Source organism: Piliocolobus tephrosceles, chromosome 12 (genome assembly GCF_002776525.5).
Source record: "Piliocolobus tephrosceles isolate RC106 chromosome 12, ASM277652v3, whole genome shotgun sequence".
Lineage (NCBI taxonomy): Eukaryota > Metazoa > Chordata > Mammalia > Primates > Cercopithecidae > Piliocolobus > Piliocolobus tephrosceles.
The window spans coordinates 115,757,897-115,776,072 of NC_045445.1; the positions used below are offsets into that span (position 1 = coordinate 115,757,897).

Here is an 18,176-nt window from a genome sequence, read left to right on the forward strand (position 1 = left end):
ATTATGTCCCACAGTGGACATATTATTTAAAATCTTAGCTTGGAAAGAGTTGTAGATTTATGAAGGTATATGTCAACTTATTTCTAGGTATGAAATACAGGAGCAAAGACACTTGTAAATTATAGCCATCCTTATTTAGTAATTGGATGTTGAAGATTAAGAAATGACTAAATTGAATGACCACAGAAATGGGACAGAGGAAATGATGTTTGTTTGTTTGCTTGCTTGCTTGTTTGTTTGTTTATTGAAATGGAGTTTCGCTCTTGTTGCCTAGGCTGGAATTCAGTGGCACAGTCTCGGCTCACTGCAACCGCCACTTCCCAGGTTCAAGCGATTCTCCTACCTCAGCCTCCTGAGTAGCTGGGATTACAGGCACCCACTGCAACACCTGGTGAATTTTGTATTTTTGATAGAGATGGGGTTTCATATGTTGGTCAGGCTGGTCTCGAACTCTTGACCTCAAGTAATCCACCTACCTCGGCCTCCCAAAGTGCTGGGATTATAGGCGTGAGCCACCGCGCCTGGCCACTATTTTAAATAATAGAAGTTACACTGGCACTTTTCACAGTATTTGGGAGGCAATGAGCTTTGCTATAGGTTAAAAAAAAAAAAAAAGATATTTAAAACTTTAGTAAATTATTTTAAGTTTACTTTCATCAAAAGTGATTAATAGTAAGTTCAATTTGTCAGATATTACTCTCCCCTACTCTAGTTCTGTTCAGGTTCTGCAATATCTACTTTGACATTTATACACATAAGTTTACCATTTAGATGGCAAAGGCAAGCTCTGAAATGAAAATCTCTGACAGCAAGGGAGTTGTTGTCACTTTACATTAAATGGAAGAAAAACTACACAGTAGAAATCTATCCCTTATGATAAAGAATGGAGCATAGTTAAGGGTTGCTTGAGACCTTTATCTTAAACTGATTAGTTGACAAATAGGTCCCTTGTTTGTTTCCTAGATAAATTATCTGTATTCTCTGGCTTCTGCTTTTATACTGTTAAAGACACATACTCCGCAACACTTGAATAAACAAAGCATTTTTATGTCCAAATTATTTCTGTATGGGTCTCCTTTAAAAACCGATTAGCTTCTTAAGGGAGAGACTCACATTTTAAAGTCTTTATTTTCATATTTCAAATTTGAGACTGATACTGTGTGTTGTCAATAAACACTTATTTAAACAATAAGCTTTTCAAATAGATAAATGAACTGAAGCCACATGGCTTATAGATATCTGCTTTTCCTTTAGGTATCTGGATTTCATCTGCCAGTTGTAAAAGTTACTGTGCTATCTAATTTTTCTCTATTCACAGTATATATTCAGGGTCTTATTTAATTTATTGAAGACTGTGAACCAGAGATGCAAATATCCTATTTTAAAATATTGAGGACTCGAGTTGTATAAATTCATGGACAGATGCCTTTCAGAAATTAAAATTTCTTTTTTATGTATATTTAGAATTTCCTTTTGCAGAAAGATTGGCTAAAAATGAATATCTTACAGAATCTCAGTGGAGTAGTGAAGTGGTCAAGTCATAGGGGCATGTCAAAATTAAGAAGGGATTTGACTAAAAAGTTGGTACTTTATCATTCTGACATCATGTTTTCAGATAAGGAACTATTCAGGGGGAGAAATAGAAATGCTATATTCTATAGTGATTCTAGGGATTTTTATATCACCATAGCAACTACAAGGGACTATGGCTTCATTTTTAGAGAGTCAGAAACTATAAAGATCACTTATTTCTAGACAAACGAAAATAGTAAAATGCTATCAGAGATCTCATCTCTGACTTTAAACTATGGAAAGTGCTACAAAAGTTTCTTCGGTGCACATACTATTTTTCTGTGTGCAATGCCTTGGGGACACAAATATGTGCAGGGACTTTAAAAAGGATTTGTTTCCTGGACTCCAGCCAATTTTGACAGCATTCTCTGAGAATGCACCAAGGAGCTAATATCTAGATATCCAGGGAGTTTGACATCCCCTGCCCCAGTTTTTGCTTTTTGCTTTTCTCATTTAAGATGAAAAGTTTTCCTGCATTTGCAACATGCTGCCCAGCATTGATAAAACCGTTCACAACTTGATGCTGAGCAATCCTACAGCATTCCAAAGAATTGATAGCTCTCCAGAGACTCAGATTAAAATCAGGAAGCTTTGCAAGCTCAAATCCTCAGAGTATACATACACACACACATACACGCACAAACACAAACGATATCAAAGCCATAACTGTACAACTTTTATATGCTGATGGGGAAGATCCTTTATCTCTTCCCTTGAATTTTTTCTCCATGGGTGCTTACAGCTATGCATTTAAAGGGCTTGAGCCGTCTGTGTACTAACAAATGTGATTGGTTGCCCACTCCGAATTTAAGTAATCAGCCTTTCGTTCAGCTGGCTGCTTGGTATCAAGTGGAGACTTTTGCAGCCTCATGGATCTTTGTCATTGGACTGGCAGCCAAGCAAGAATGATGGAGTCAGTGACTTAAAGAATTCAGAGTTGAATCAAATCAAGTACTTGTGAAATCAGGCTTCCCAGGTCAGGCGAGTTAACAGAAGCAGCCAAGAAGATGTGTCGGTGCATGGTTCTGGCACCTACCTGACCTAATCAGGGTAGTGGAATAACCCTAAACATTTCCACCCAAGACTCTAGGCTTGGAGCCATCAGAAGATGGTAGTGAAATTCTACCAGGTAAATAAAAGTAAAGAAATAATACTAGAGATATGCTTGAGTTCAATGACTTTTAGGGCATTAATCATAGGTATTAAATCCATTGTATCTCTTATTATAATTTCAACTATATTTTAGATTCAGGAATACATGTGCAGGTTTGTTACATGGATGTATTGTTTGATGCTGAGATTTGGGATATGAATGACCCCGTCACCCAGATAGTGAGCATAGTACCCAATAGTTTCTGTTTTATTATGAGTTTTGTTTTTATCAGTAGTAAACTTTTCTTCAATAAACAAGTCTCTGATGTCAAATACGGCATACTGCAATGTCGTACTAAGCTATTTTCTATTTTGTAGTGAAAGAGAATGACAGCAAAAGACAGTCTGGTCTGCCTACATTTATGTTTTCCACTTCCAACATGCTGTTGTTGCTCTTGATAAGATCACCAATGGCCTCCTAAATTGCCCAAGTTGACTTTTCCCTCCTGGTCCTAAGCTGCATCTGACTGGTTGACAACTCTCTCCCTCTTTGTGGTTCTCCTCCTGAGTCGGATGACTATTGTTCTTTAGGGATACTCATCTCCTTCTTCTGCCCATGCTTTCCACAGAGGTTCATCTTTATGCCACATTTCTTCTCACTCTTTTCATTCTCAACACCTTTCCTGAGCAATCTAACCACCCCTAGTGTTATTCAACATCACACATATTCCAGTGACTCAATTCTCTATGTGAAATTGCTAAAAGACAGTTTTAACCTGCATTCCTCCAGATAAGTAAATTCTCAGACTGTTTCTGTGTTGGCTTGTTCTTTCTTTTGTGTGGTAATACTTGACCTATCAGATAAGTACTTTTTCCACAGAGTTAAATTGAGGTGCTAAACAAAAGAAATAGTGAAAGCTTTCCATCACAAGATGTACATAGACTTGAAGAGAATGCCTTGAAATTTTATTTTAAAAACACCTTCTTTATCTGAAATTCACTCACATCACCCATAACTGTTGTATCTTATCCTGTTGCTGAGCTGCTATATAAGACATGAGAACACAGTTGCCTTTTTTAAGGTTCCCATTGTAAGCATTGGCTTTTATCTTTTACAACTGATATTGTCCATAGTCTCACCTGCCTCTACAGCTTAGTTGTTGTTCAAGGCAAGTGCTCATGCACCATAAACATGAAATCTTAGAATAAGGCAGAAAACCCTCTAAGTTTTATTGTTAACTTCTTTCCTGTTTCCCTCTCGAATTGTGAAGTTTTCTTCAGAGCCCATCATCTGGAAAGCTTTACAATCAGCAGCAGTCACTCCCTATTTAACCCAGTCTCCAACTTTCAAATGATTAAAATCCTTCCCAATTTTGACTGAAGATAGGCAAGAATATTCCCTTTGTTTTGGGAGGCTGAGGCAGGCAGATCACGAGGTCAGGAGATTGAGACCATCCTGGCTAACATGGTGAAACCCCATCTCTATTAAAAATACAAAAAATTAGCTGGGCATGGTGGCGGGTGCCTGTAGTCCCAGCTACTCGGGAGGCTGAGGCAGGAGAATGGTGTAAGTAAACCCGGGAGGCAGAGGTTGCAGTGAGCTAGATCACGCCACTGCACTCCAGCCTGGGCCACAGAGCAAGACCCAGTCTCAAAAAAGAAAAAAAAAGATTCCCTTTGTTGATACTTGTTAACATTTATATTTAGTCAGGAAACACAAGATCTCTGGATGAGAGAATATATCATTAATTACTCAAAAGCATCTTAGGGCAAGATGTTTATTTGTGAGTGCAGGGGTTGTAGTACAGGAGAGAAACCCCAACATTCTGGATCTCAGAGCTTATATACAACACCTGAAGCATCAGGAGGAGAGAGAGAGAGAGACAGACATACAGAAAGACAGAGACTTTGGGATATAAACCAAAGATCTAGGTCTATTATTTTTGGAATATAAGTTGAAATGTAATAAAAGGGCTCTTGGAGATAACAGTTTTTAAGTCTCTCCAGAGCAATGCACTAAATTCCAAGTTAAGCTTGCCATTCAGTCATCCTTTAAGTCAGTTACCAGAACTCTTTGCTCAGAAAGCCTAGTCCATGTATCCAAATGTGAAAATATGTATGGCTGAGCAATCCTTGCCATCTTATTCCTCAAAATCTGATTTCAACTGCCTATGGAACATCTACAGTTTGATGCCTCAAGGGCTTTTCAATATGACCAAGTCCAAAATTGAACTAATCACTTCTGCACACATACACAAGCATGCACCCATGGAACCTATTCATCCATCTGAAATCCTTTTACCCAATGACACCACAAATCATGTGGATGCCCAGACCAGATACGTAAGAGTCATTCAAGTTCTTCCTCTTCTTCACCCAATACACAGCCACTGAATTCTGCTGAGTTGTTTTCCTAAACTTCCTTCCCACTTCAACTCAAATGTGAATAACAGCTAGATACTTGATTCAATTAATGAACTTTTGTTAATATTGTAGGTGTGGTAATGATATTATGTGTACTTTCTGAAAAAAGAGTTATGAGAGAATATTTCAGCAAGAGAAAAATGCTGAAGTATTTATGGATAAAATAATATATCAATTTGTTTCAGAATAATCTAGTTGAAGAGGTGAGTGGGTGGGGTGATACATAAAATAAGGTTGTCCATGGAGTTATAACAGTTGGCACTGGATTATAGGGTTATGGGAGCTATTTGTATTATTTTCCTACTTTCATGTATACTTGAAATCTTACATAATGATACATTTTAAAAATCATAGTTCCCCATTAGCTACTGAAGTACAGGCAGAATTTTCTGTTGAGATTCAAAGTACATTATTGAACATCCTCAGCCTCTGTTTCCTGGCCCATCTTCCCCTAAGCTTCTATACTACCAAAAAGGCAGCCAAATATGACTGCACTTGTGCACTTGTTACCTAGCTTTGCGTGTGTGTTACCTACTAGCTCTAATGTTCTTCCCACTTCTACTAGTCAGATATGTCTACTGCAGATTGCTCCTTCTTCATGAATTCTTTCCTGAGCCTATGACCAAATATGATATATGATACATTTTTTCTCTGAACTTCTAGAAAATGTTTAGTGCCACTAAGAACACTCATCTATTCCTTCTTCTCATCTAGCTAAGGTTTCTATACTTCCATTTTGTTCTTCAATTCTTCAAACCATACCCTTTCTTACTACTACAATAAAACCCACTTAAAACTTCTTAAAGGCAAACTAAACTGTGTTTCACCCACCTTTGTTTCTGCTATATTGCTCCTTACACATGGGAAGAACTCAATACATTTTGTTCAGTGGACTCTATATACAATTTAGATGATCAAAATAACCAAATTCATACTAGCAAGAATAGCCAGAATGTAGTTTTTAGCAAATTTATTTGAGAATAAATATGTTTAGATTTCTCTTTCTTCTTATATAACACATTTGTGGTTTGTGATTTCTCTGTTAAATAGAATATAAATAAAGCATGGATTCAATTTATGGGAACATCTATTCATTTGTTCAACAAAAAAGCATTTGCCATCTATCATGTGCCAAGCACAGGTTTGACCTTTGGAAGCCCAACAGATAGCAACATCCCTATACTCATAGATTTCAGTCTAATGGTATATGCAGGCCACTTGTTAGATATTTTAATGTTAGAAATAAGTACTATAAAGAAAACGGAAGAGTAATGCAAGGAATAAAGAGTGATTGCTAATGCTATTTAAAATAGGTTAGTAGAGAAGGCCCCTTTAACACAAGAAAGAAGTAAGGGGACTAGTGATATAAATGTTGGTTAGGAAAATTATTTTTGGCAGGGAGAACAGCAAAGGCAGAAATCTTGAAGCAAGAATATAGTTGGTATACTCAAGTAATGCAGTAAAGCTAATGAGGGTGGAGTGTTGTGGACTATGAAGAGACTGGGAAGAGATGAAGTTGGAATGGTAAGTAGTATACAACCAAGTTGTAGAGAGATGTCTAGGTCATAGTAAAGATTATGCTTTTTTAAAAAAAGAAAAAGTCAAAGCAAGTTTATTAAGAAAGTGAAGGAATAAAGAATGGCCACTCCATAGGCAGTGCAGTGGCATGGGCTGCTCGACTCAGGATACTTTTAGTTATTTCTTGATTATATGATAAATAAGGGGTGAATTATTCATGAGGTTTCTGGGAAAAGGAGTGAGCAATTCCCAGAACTGAGGGTTCCTCCCATTTTAGACAATATTGGGTAACTTCTTGATACTTCCATGGAATTTGTAAACTGTCATGGCGCTGGTAGGAGTGTCTTTTAGCCTGCTAATGCATTATAATTAGTGTATAATGAGCAGTGAGAAGGACCAGAGGTCACTTTTTCACCATATTGATTTTGGTGGGTTTTGACTGGCTTATTTACAGCAACTTTATCAGCAAGGTCTTTGTGACCCGTATCTTGTTCTGGCCTCCTATCTCATCCTGTGACCTTGAATGCCTAACTTCCTGGGAATGCAGCCCAGTAGGTCTCAGCCTTATTTTACCCAGCCCCTATTCAAGATGGAGTTGCTCGGTTCAAATGCCTCTGACATATTTCCCCCCTTTCTTTTACAAGGGAACCCTTAATCCTAAGGGTAGTAGAGGGATGAAGATACATCTTCTGTGACTTCTTCAGGCTGAATATGGGTGATGATATTTCTGCTTAACTATCAGCGTCTCTTGTATTCAGGGTAGAGAGGAGCTCAGTCAGCAATTATCAGTTTGGTGAGGGCCGTTCATAACTGATAAACGGTGGTATCTGGAAGATTAGTAGGTTTTCAATTTAAGAAAACATTGACTAAGCTTATACTGCATTCCTACACAGAGTATAACAGCAAATATATTCCACAACCGTAAAACAAAATAAGTAAAATTATCCCAAGTAAACTAAATTAGAAGGCTTTTCATGAACTGGGCAACTGTTGGAACCAAAGTGATATGGGGTTGCTAGCTGATTCCAATACATGTCCAGAATTAGAATACTGATCCAGGTTTTTACATTACCCACCCTTCTTGTTTCTTCTGAGGTGTAGTCAGAGATCACTGGCAGGTTCACAGGAATAAGCAAGGTCTGTCTATATTGCAGGAAAAATCTCAAACAACTGATGAGACTAATAACAGGTGTACCATAGTTCTTAAAACATAATTTTTTTTTCTCTCTCCAGTCTCCCATTTTTACTAAAGACAAATCATCATAGGACTGATTTGCTTTATTATACTCGGTATGATTATTTGTATAAAGTGAAGCAAGAATAATTATTTTTCATGTAGGCTTTTGAAATTGTCTGTGATTGAGCTCTGTGATGAAGAGCCACTGGAAGATTTTGAGCAGAGGAGTGATATGATCCCAATTATGTTTTGAAAGAATCTTTTCAGCTCTTGTGTGGAGAATTATCCACTAGAGGGGAAAGACTGGAGGCAAGAGGACCATTTAGATAGATATTTCTGTAATTCAGATGAGAGACAATGATAGCTTATATCAGAGCTGTAGCAAGAAAGGTAGTGAGAAGTGGTCAAATTCTGGATATGTCCTGAAAGTCAAGCCAGAACAATTGTCCAGTAATTCGAATACTGGAGACTGAAAAAATTAAGGATGACTCCAAAGTTGTCAATCTGAGTCATTGTTAATTGAATTACTATAATTCAATTGAAATCAGTAATTGCCATTTACTGAAATGAGGGAATCTATGGGAGGAGAAGGATTAGGAAATGCAGATCAGAATTCCGTTTGCGTCATATTAAGTTTGAAAGTCTCGTGAGACCTCCAAGTGTTGAGAAAGTACTAGCATTTGTTAGAATGGAGTTCGGAGGAGATGTCCAGGCTTGAGATACACATTTGGGTGTCATTGTCTTATACAGGATATTTAAAATTATGAGAACATATGGGAAGGATTATGGACAGAGAAGAAAAGAAATGCAAATACTCAGTCAGAGCACTCTAACATTAAGATCAGGACAAGAAGGATCCAGCAAAGGAAACTGAGAAGCAGTGGACATAAAGGTAGAAGAAAAACCAGAAGAGGTTAGGATACAGAAGCCAAATGAAGGCAGTTTTAAGATGTAGGGAGTGATCCAGTCTCTCAGGATGAGATCTATGATTTACCTATTGAATTTGAGCATGTCAAACTCACTGGACTTCATGGTTATTAACCTTAAAAAGTCAATAATTAAGAATTGCAGCACCATTTGTTGCCTTTGGGATTTATACATTTTTTTCTCTTTCTATAGACAGCTAATTCATTTTTTTACTTGTTTTAAAATTTTTATGTTACAGAATATAAAAGATATTCTACAACAAAGCTCAGGTCGGATTGACATTATTCACAGCAAGAAGACAGCAGCATTGCAAAGTGCAACGCCTGTGGAAAGGGTGAAGCTACAGGAAGCTCTCTCCCAGCTTGATTTCCAATGGGAAAAAGTTAACAAAATGTACAAGGACCGACAAGGGTACGTAACACATATATTTTGCTTGATACTTACAGAAATGATTTGTTTTCAGGGAACTGTAGGATTTATTTCAGTACCCTCCAAGGAAAAAAGACAGGGAAAAAGAAGTATCACTGTCATTGAAAAATGGTAAGTAAAATGAGAACAAATAATGATGAACAATTCAGAAAAATGAGCTGAATTGTAGAAATTATTCAGTATTAAATTTAGCATTATGTTGAAGCATTGTATCTTCTAAAATTTCAGGTAATCGTAAATCAGATTGGGTCATTAAATTGAGGTGTTATAAACAGTTGTTCGATATAACATATTTATCTTTAGTCAAATCTGTGTCCAAAAATGTATAGGAGTTTGATACTTAGATTAACATGTTTAAAATATTGCCTATCAATAAAAAATTGATTTTCATTTATTTCTATTTTGGAGGGCAACACTTTACACTTTGCATAACCCTCCCTCACATTTTTCTTTTGCCGTGGGGAATTTGTTAATTTAAAATCATGTTTCTTTCAAAGGGAATTTTTCCAGTTTTTGCCCATTCAGTATGATATTGGCTGTGGGTTTGTCATAAATAGCTCTTATTATTTTGAGATACGTTCCATCAATACCGAATTTATTGAGCGTTTTTAGCATGAAGGGCTGTTGAATTTCGTCAAAGGTCTTTTCTGCATCTATTGAGATAATCATGTGGTTTTTGTCTTTGGTTCTGTTTATATGCTGGATTACGTTTATTGATTTGCGTATGTTGAACCAGCCTTGCATCCCAGGGATGAAGCCCACTTGATCATGGTGGATAAGCTTTTTGATGTGCTGCTGGATTTGGTTTGGCAGTATTTTATTGAGGATTTTTGCATCGATGTTAATCAGGGATATTGGTCTAAAATTCTCTTTTTTTTGTTGTGTCTCTGCCAGGCTTTGGTATCAGGATGATGTTGTCCTCATACAATGAGTTAGGGAGGATTCCCTCTTTTTCTATTGATTGGAATAGTTTCAGAAGGAATGGTAGCAGCTCCTCCTTGTACCTCTGGTAGAATTCAGCTGTGAATCCATCTGGTCCTGGACTTTTTTTGGTTGGTAGGCTATTAATTATTGCCTCAATTTCAGAGCCTGCTATTGGTCTATTCAGGGATTCAGCTTCTTCCTGGTTTGGTCTTGGGAGAGTGTAAGTGTCCAGGAAATTATCCATTTCTTCTAGATTTTCTAGTTTATTTGCGTAGAGGTGTTTATAGTATTCTCTGATGGTAGTTTGTATTTCTGTGGGGTTGGCACTGGCCATCAGAGAAATGCAAATCGAAACCACAATGAGATACCATCTCACACCAGTTAGAATGGCAATCATTAAAAAGTCAGGAAACAACAGGTGCTGGAGAGGATGTGGAGAAATAGGAACACTTTTACACTGTCGGTGGGATTGTAAACTAGTTCAACCATTATGGAAAACAGTATGGCGATTCCTCAAGGATCTAGAACTAGAAGTACCATATGACCCAGCCATCCCATTACTGGGTATATACCCAAAGGATTACAAATCATGCTGCTATAAAGACACATGCACACGTATGTTTATTGCGGCACTATTCACAATAGCAAAGACTTGGAACCAACCCAAATGTCCATCAGTGACAGACTGGATTAAGAAAATGTGGCACATATACACCATGGAATACTATGCAGCCATAAAACAGGATGAGTTTGAGTCCTTTGTAGGGACATGGATGCAGCTGGAAACCATCATTCTCAGCAAACTATCACAAGAACAGAAAACCAAACACCGCATGTTCTCACTCATAGGTGGGAACTGAACAATGAGATCACTTGGACTCGGGAAGGGGAACATCACACACTGGGGCCTATCACGGGGAGGGGCGAGGGGGGAGAGATTGCATTGGGAGTTATATCTGATGTAAATGACGAGTTGATGGGTGCTGACGAGTTGATGGGTGCAGCACACCAACATGGCGCAAGTATACATATGTAACAAATCTGCACGTTATGCACATGTACCCTAGAACTTAAAGTATGATAATAAAAAAAAATTAAAAAAAATCATGTTTCTTTTTATCTTATTTGAAATATTTAGCTGTTGACTTAATTGGAGGGGGTGCAGAAATTCAGTTACATTATTTAGCCTCACGTCACAAGAAGTGGAATACTTTTTCTTTTACGTTTTGAGATTAAAAGTAATAAAGTTATCTAACAGCTTAAAGTGATTCATTTCAAAGTTATTTATTCTCAAGGTAGGCTTCTTAATTATTCTCAGAGGAAATCAAATCATTTGTCTAATAATTACAGGGAATCTCCATGGTATCTCTTACATCTGTCCATTTCTAACCATCTTTTCTCCTATTTTAGTTCTTGGTTTACTACATCAGGCACCTAAAGAGATTTCTAGCATTAATCTCAGTTGTCTCAAATGATTGTCTCTACTTTGTTCTCCATGATGTTTCAGTGGTCATCATTTTTCTAAAGTGTAAGAGCTTCGGTACTATAATCTCATTCCCTTGAGAATGACACCCTGACTCCTTAATTGCTTATAATTATCTGGTCAGCCTCAGTGTTTATTTCTTCCTGCCTGCCCTACAGCCAGCCCCTCCGAATTATGTCCTAGCGATATTAAATCAATTTGTGGATGCCCAAGTGTTTTGTTCTCCCTCTGACCTACCTGTTCTTCAGGTCTCACTTCAGATGTTGTCTTTTTCTAGAAATCCTAAAATGATTACTTGCTCATAACATCTGGAAACTCGGATATTGTTTCATCATTTAATGTAATAAGATATCAATAAGTCATTTATGTATTTGTAAATTTTTCAGACTTGGTGGCTACCCTGTAGAATATAAGATCTGATGTGCCTACTCCTAGAACTTAACACATAGTAATCAATTTATTTACTTTTCTGCCTCCCACACAAGCTCCTTATAGAAAAGGGCTATGTTTTATTTGTGTTATATGCTCAGGACTGAGATAGTGTTGAGCACAGAGTGGGTGTTCAATGTGTCTGGACTCGAGCCTCCTCTCAGAAACCTGAGAGTATTTCCCCTTTGGATAGTCTAACAGATTTATCTCAACCTCCAGGCCAGGTGCAGTGGCTCATGTCTATAATCCCAGCCCTTTGGGAGTCCAAGGCAGGCAGATCATTTGAGGTCAGGAGTCCAAGACCAGCCTGGCCAACATAGTGAAACCCTATCTCCGTTAAAAATACAAAACTTACCTGTGCATGGTGGCATGCGCTTGTGGTGCCAGCTACTTGGGAGGCTGAGGCAGGAGAATCCCTTGAACCCAGGAGGCAGAGGCTGCAGTGAGCCAAAATCTGCCACTGCATTCCAACCTGGGTGACAGAGCAAGGCTCTGTCTCAAACAAAACAAAACAAAAAACAAAAACAAAAAAAAAACAGCAACAAAAAAAGAGAGATTTATCTCAACTTCCTTGAAAATAGCTGGTCCCACAGTATCCAAAGCCAGACTTGATAAAGGAAAAGAAATTCAGCCACTCTGTGTATATGCTACAAATAGAAACTTAAACTTATAATATGGTGGCTCATGCCTGTAATCCCAGTGCTTTGGGAGGCTGAGGCAGGGGGATCCCCTGAGCCCAGGAATTCAAGGCTGCCATGAGCCATGATTGTGCCACTGTACTCCAGCCTGAATAACAGACTGTCTCTAAAATAAACAAATAAAAATATTTAAATAAACTTCTATTGCCGCCATGGTGTTCTTTCTCCCAGCATTTCACATTAAGTCATTATGAGGCTCTGCAGGCTACTCCAGTGATGTCAGTTTCATTACCATCTTTTGGGATGTTCATTCCACTGTTGGGAAGTTCTTCCCCCTCTGGTTTATCTTCTTATAGTCAGTGTTTTCCCCAAGCATTCTAGGCCACCCACACCATCCCCTAAGGACCTTTGAGGCTTCTTGGGTGGCTAGTGATTACTGTGCTTCTGTACACACCTACCAGTTTTGCACTAAAGTAGAAATAACGCTTTCTGCTTTTTGAGGTTTCTCCTCCACTTTAATTATAAGTAATTTTTGGCAAATGATCCAGGTATTCCCTTCTCACTGGGTCATATGGACATTTCCCTTTCAGTTTACCTTCACCTTAGACTTAAAAATAAACACAAACACCAATGTCATTCCACAGAGAGGGTAGCTACAATCGCACCCCAACTCTGAGGACTTTTCTGGTTTTGACAAAGGATAGAGTTTCTCTAACCCCAGTAGATTCACCCTTTCCTTATCCAGAGATTGAAATTGTACTTCCATTGACATTCTATAGGAATTGGTGAGGAGCTGTTAAATTTCCTATGACTTTTAGTAAAATCTCAGATAAAAACTGTCTTAAGTAATTGCTTATGAGCGCAGGCTGTAGAGTTCCAACATGTTTTGGAATTCTGACTTTGCTGCTGACTCTCTATGTGCCCTTGAGCAAGTTTCTTAAATCTTCTGCTCCATACATTTCTTATGTATAAAATAGGATAAGAATAGTGTCTATGTCACAGGGTTGTTATGAGGATTATCTGACACAATATATGTGGGGAACTTAGTGGATTGCTTAAACACAATAATGGCTCAGTTAAGGATGGCAATTTTGATGATGAAAATGGTGACCTTATGGCTCTGATAGTCATGACATCTGTCAATTCATTCTGAAATGCTTTCAAATTTCCCTGAGAACTACAGAGAGAAGAATTAAATTCAGTCCCCACTTTGAAGAGCTTCACAGTCTTGGAGAGAAAATGGACAACCAGCCAGTAAAATAAGGGTTGATAGATTGGAGCTATGCAAGAGGGCAAGAAAAAGATCCTTGGAGAATGGAATGAAAACATCTTACTAATAATTAGCAATAAATCAAGGTCTATAGACCATTCAAGGTTCTGAGTTACAACTAACAGAAAGTGACTCTAGTTACTTTAGGTAGAATTATATAAATTACTAGAAGGATATCACATACCTCATGGAATCAATAGGAAAGCCTGAGAGCTAGGTTTAGCAATGAACGGAAAGTATAAAAGAAGAGCAGGCTAGGCATCCAGAATATATCCAGTATCAAGCTATGAGGTAAATCTGAATTATTTTGCTGTCATGCCAGAGTCCACTGCTTTACCAGGAGCACCATTGCATTGGACATTGCTTGCTATCATCACTGCCAAAAAAAAGTATCTGAATTATTTATTCTTGTTGTATGTGACTCATTCCACAATTAGGGTCTCTGGCAGAAGCATCTGATAAATTAGAGGATGGATTTTTTTCTGTAAAGGGGCAGTTAGTAGATATTTTTGTCCCCGCAGGTCATGTAGTCTCTGTCACAACTACACAACTCTGCTGTTTTAGGGTGACAGAAACCATATATAATATATAAATGGATAGGCACGTTGTGTTCAAATAAAACTTTATTTACCAAGACAGATGGCAGGCTGGATTTTGCTGATGGGCCATAAATTGATGGCTGCTGTTATAAGACAGGTTTAGGCCACAGAACTAGGTTCTTGTTGCCAGAGGTCAGGGAAAATAAATAGCTGAATGTGTTCTTCATTGTAGTGGCAGTCAACGCCTTGTGTCCTAGTAAGTCCCATACAATGGTAGATTCTTGAATCCTTGGAGAAATTTAGAAGCTATGCATTCATAAATATACAAATGTTCAGTACAGCCTTCATGTGGTGTTGTCAACAAAAATCTGAATTTTTTAGTAAGCCAACTTGGGTTTAAGTCAAAATAAATTTGAGCTAGTAAGAAGGGCTATATTGGTATTTTTCTTATATGGTACATGTATGGTAGTATTAGCTATGACTGCAATAATGCTGTGGTACAAATCACCCTAGAACTTGCTGACTGAAAACAAAAGGCATTTCTGGCTGTTTAGGTTACTTGTACCTTGACTGACTCAGCTGGTCTTGGCCAGGAAGCTCTGCTTCAAGATGTGGATTAGCTTGAGATAGGCTCTATGATGCATGTTGAATTAAGGTCTGCTATATATGTCTTTGCTCTGGACCGAAGATGAAGAGTCAGTGACATATTTTCATGACAAGTCACCAAAGTATAAGCCTAACCTCCCAAGAACACTCATGGCCTATGCTCCTGTGAAGTTCACTGACATTTGATTGGCCAAAGCAAGTCACGTTGACAAATCTGACATCAATAGAATGAGAAAGTAGACTCTTCCTACAATGGAAGGGGGAGAGATGTTAATGTTAATATTTGCTGAACCATAATTCAAATGATTAGAGATAGTTAGTAATTTATAACAGGATTGTTTTACAGCTAGAAAATCCCTTAGTGGTTTTGCCCTGCTTCATTATTTTACAAGGGAGAAAACTATATTTTATGTTGTGTGACTTGCCTAAGCACATACTAAATAGTACATCTGCGTATTTCTCTTTCACCAAAATATTTAGGTCCAATAAGTTTGCATATTTTACTCAAAATAAGTTACAAGAAAATGCGTGCATTAGATTCTCAGCATTCCCAAGGCATAAGTTCTGAGAGCATCATTAAATACCAAATTCATGAATGTTATAACTGTAAAACTCATCTCTATTAAATGTCATAAAGTAAAACAGACATTACTCTTTAGATGAGAATAGGAAGATATTTAAAAAGTCAGACTAATTTATGACTACTCATTCATTATCTAACATACCTGCTTCCATACATTGTCTTCAGCAAATAGAATTTCAGCATGCATCTCAACAAGTTACACATCATCAAAGTATTAAAAGCCTTATTTTCATGGACATTCTGATTGTTCATAAACAGTCAACACAGTCGACAGTAAATCCACAAGTGCCATCAACATATGGATAGATATGCCTGTATGTAAGATTACTAGTTAATTTTTTGGGAAATTAATATTACTGCTAAATTCAGTTTTCATTGATTTTTGCATAACTAACTGCTTATAAAATATACCTATAGGAAACATGTAAAAACTGTAAAAACAAAGAATTTGCATAAGATCTGTCTAGGATTAGAGAAACAAAGCTCTTCTTTCAACAAACACTTAAGAAGGGCCTACTAAATGCCAGATGCTATACTCTGGTGTTCTTAGTTTCTTTCTGATACCATCTTTACTATCCTGCAAGCCATTAGTGAATGTTTCCCACTTTTAGAAAATGACTTCCCAAAGACTAAGAGGATAGAACCGTTCAAATGGTATCATCAAAATGAAAGCAGTTTCTAGACTACAAATTGCTGTACAGCCATAAGATGGCATTATTGTGTTACAACAAGGTCCCTGTCAAGAAAGTAATGCTTTAAAATCAGTATTTCCTTCTTGGAGTTCTACTTAGTCAGATATGTCAGGTTGACTTGCCCACCCATATAAGTAGTTAAATTCAAGATGGTTCTGATCTTAAGATATGATGTAAAATAGACATGAGACTAGGAGTATTTATTTCTATATTATTACAGTTCTATAGCAAAAAAGAAACCTCTAAAAAATTAGAGAAAGCAATATAAGGACATTTAATCAAATGCTCATAATATTTCATAAAATAAATGAAATGTTGAAAAATAAAATATGAACAGTGCTGTATAAAATAAGTCAGAAATAAGAGAATACTTACTGTATGCATCTATCATATGAAACTAAGAAATAGGCACTTTGGAGTTTAGAGGTCACAACTTTGTGAGTTGTGGTTAACGAGGGCTGAAGCAGGCTTGTAGGAACTGGGTAATGTTTTGTTTCTTGATCTGGATGCTACTTGCATTGATGTGTTGCCTTTAGGAAAGTTTATGGAACCATACGTTTGTGATGTGTACACATTTCTGTGTGAGTGATGGACTGGACTAAAATTTATACTTACCTTTTAAAAATAGTAAATATGTACTTTAAGCACAGGAGGGACATAAATCATTTAAAGAAGGTAGAGCTTTAGGAAAAGCATACTACATTGTTCTATTTTTGGCATTTCACCATGGAGCCCTGAACATTTTATAATTGGCCAGTACAGCCTGTCAAATATGTGAGCACTGCTGCTTTAGAGAAAGTATTTTCCAAATTTATCACCACCATTCTGGAACCACAGTTCCACAGGTCATTAGGATGCTGAGGGTGGGACAGTTGGAAGCTGCTTCCCCAGGGATTTCTCCATTGTTCAGTTCTCATAGCACTAAGCCTGCCGCATTAAAGCACTCACAGGCTCTGGCTGCCATGTGTGCTACATGAAGAAAAATGAGACAATGAAATAAATGAAAGGAGAGAAAACAGAAGTAGAAACCAAATAAATCAGATTGGAAGAGAAAGTCCCTAATCATCTCTGCATTCAGACAGTAGGGAATGAGCATGCAATTCTGCAAGCCCATTCCTCATGCAAGTTTCTGATAAGAATTTGCTATCTCAGTTGTAATCTTTCTACTGAGACATTCAATAAATATTTTTCTTTCATGTCAATGTAAGGAAATAACCTCACTTTACCCATATAAGGAAATAATAGTATAGTAATCCTCACGTTATCACCATACAATTTTATCTTTTAAAGTGGAAGCTAGAGGGACAGATGCATAATCTGGGAGCTTTTCCAGAATTGTTTGTTCCTAAATGAGACATTCAGCTATAGCAGCATTAGCAGCCTCTTCTATTTGTCACAATGCCATATGTAGTTGGGAAGATACATGATAAGCACATACAGGATGCTGACAACTCAGGAAGGATTATCATTGCAGTCTTAGCATTAATCTCTACCATATTTGAAGATTTTTATGCAAGACTAGATCTTCATTCCACAAGCCGGGTATAGGTATATGTGCCAACACAAAATTCTTACTGTTGGTTTCTGAGCTTGGTAGAATTAGGAAGTAAGGGGTAAAAAATAAGCATGTCCTGAACTTAAGAAAGTTGTTCATATCCTATTCCATAGCCATTTTTTTACTTACTGGAAGAAACGAAACCCATGGATTCAGTCATGGGGACAATGCAGAGGAAGATACAATAGACTGATGGAGAAGTACAAATTTCCATTTATGTTCCACTTTTCAAAATTTTTTCTTTAAATGTTATTTTTAACATTTGTGGGTACATAGTATATATTTATAGATGTACATAGTATATATACATGTGGGTAC

The 18,176-nt window shown here is 37.3% G+C and overlaps 1 protein-coding gene across 1 annotated transcript in view; it reads left to right on the forward strand.

Moving 5' to 3' along the window:
- The window catches only part of DMD (dystrophin), a 2,292,995-nt gene that overhangs the window by 1,072,417 nt on the left and 1,202,402 nt on the right, over positions 1–18,176 (forward strand). The window contains 1 exon segment of the mRNA XM_026451980.1: positions 8,949–9,121. Within this exon segment, the coding sequence (XP_026307765.1) occupies positions 8,949–9,121 (173 nt within the window).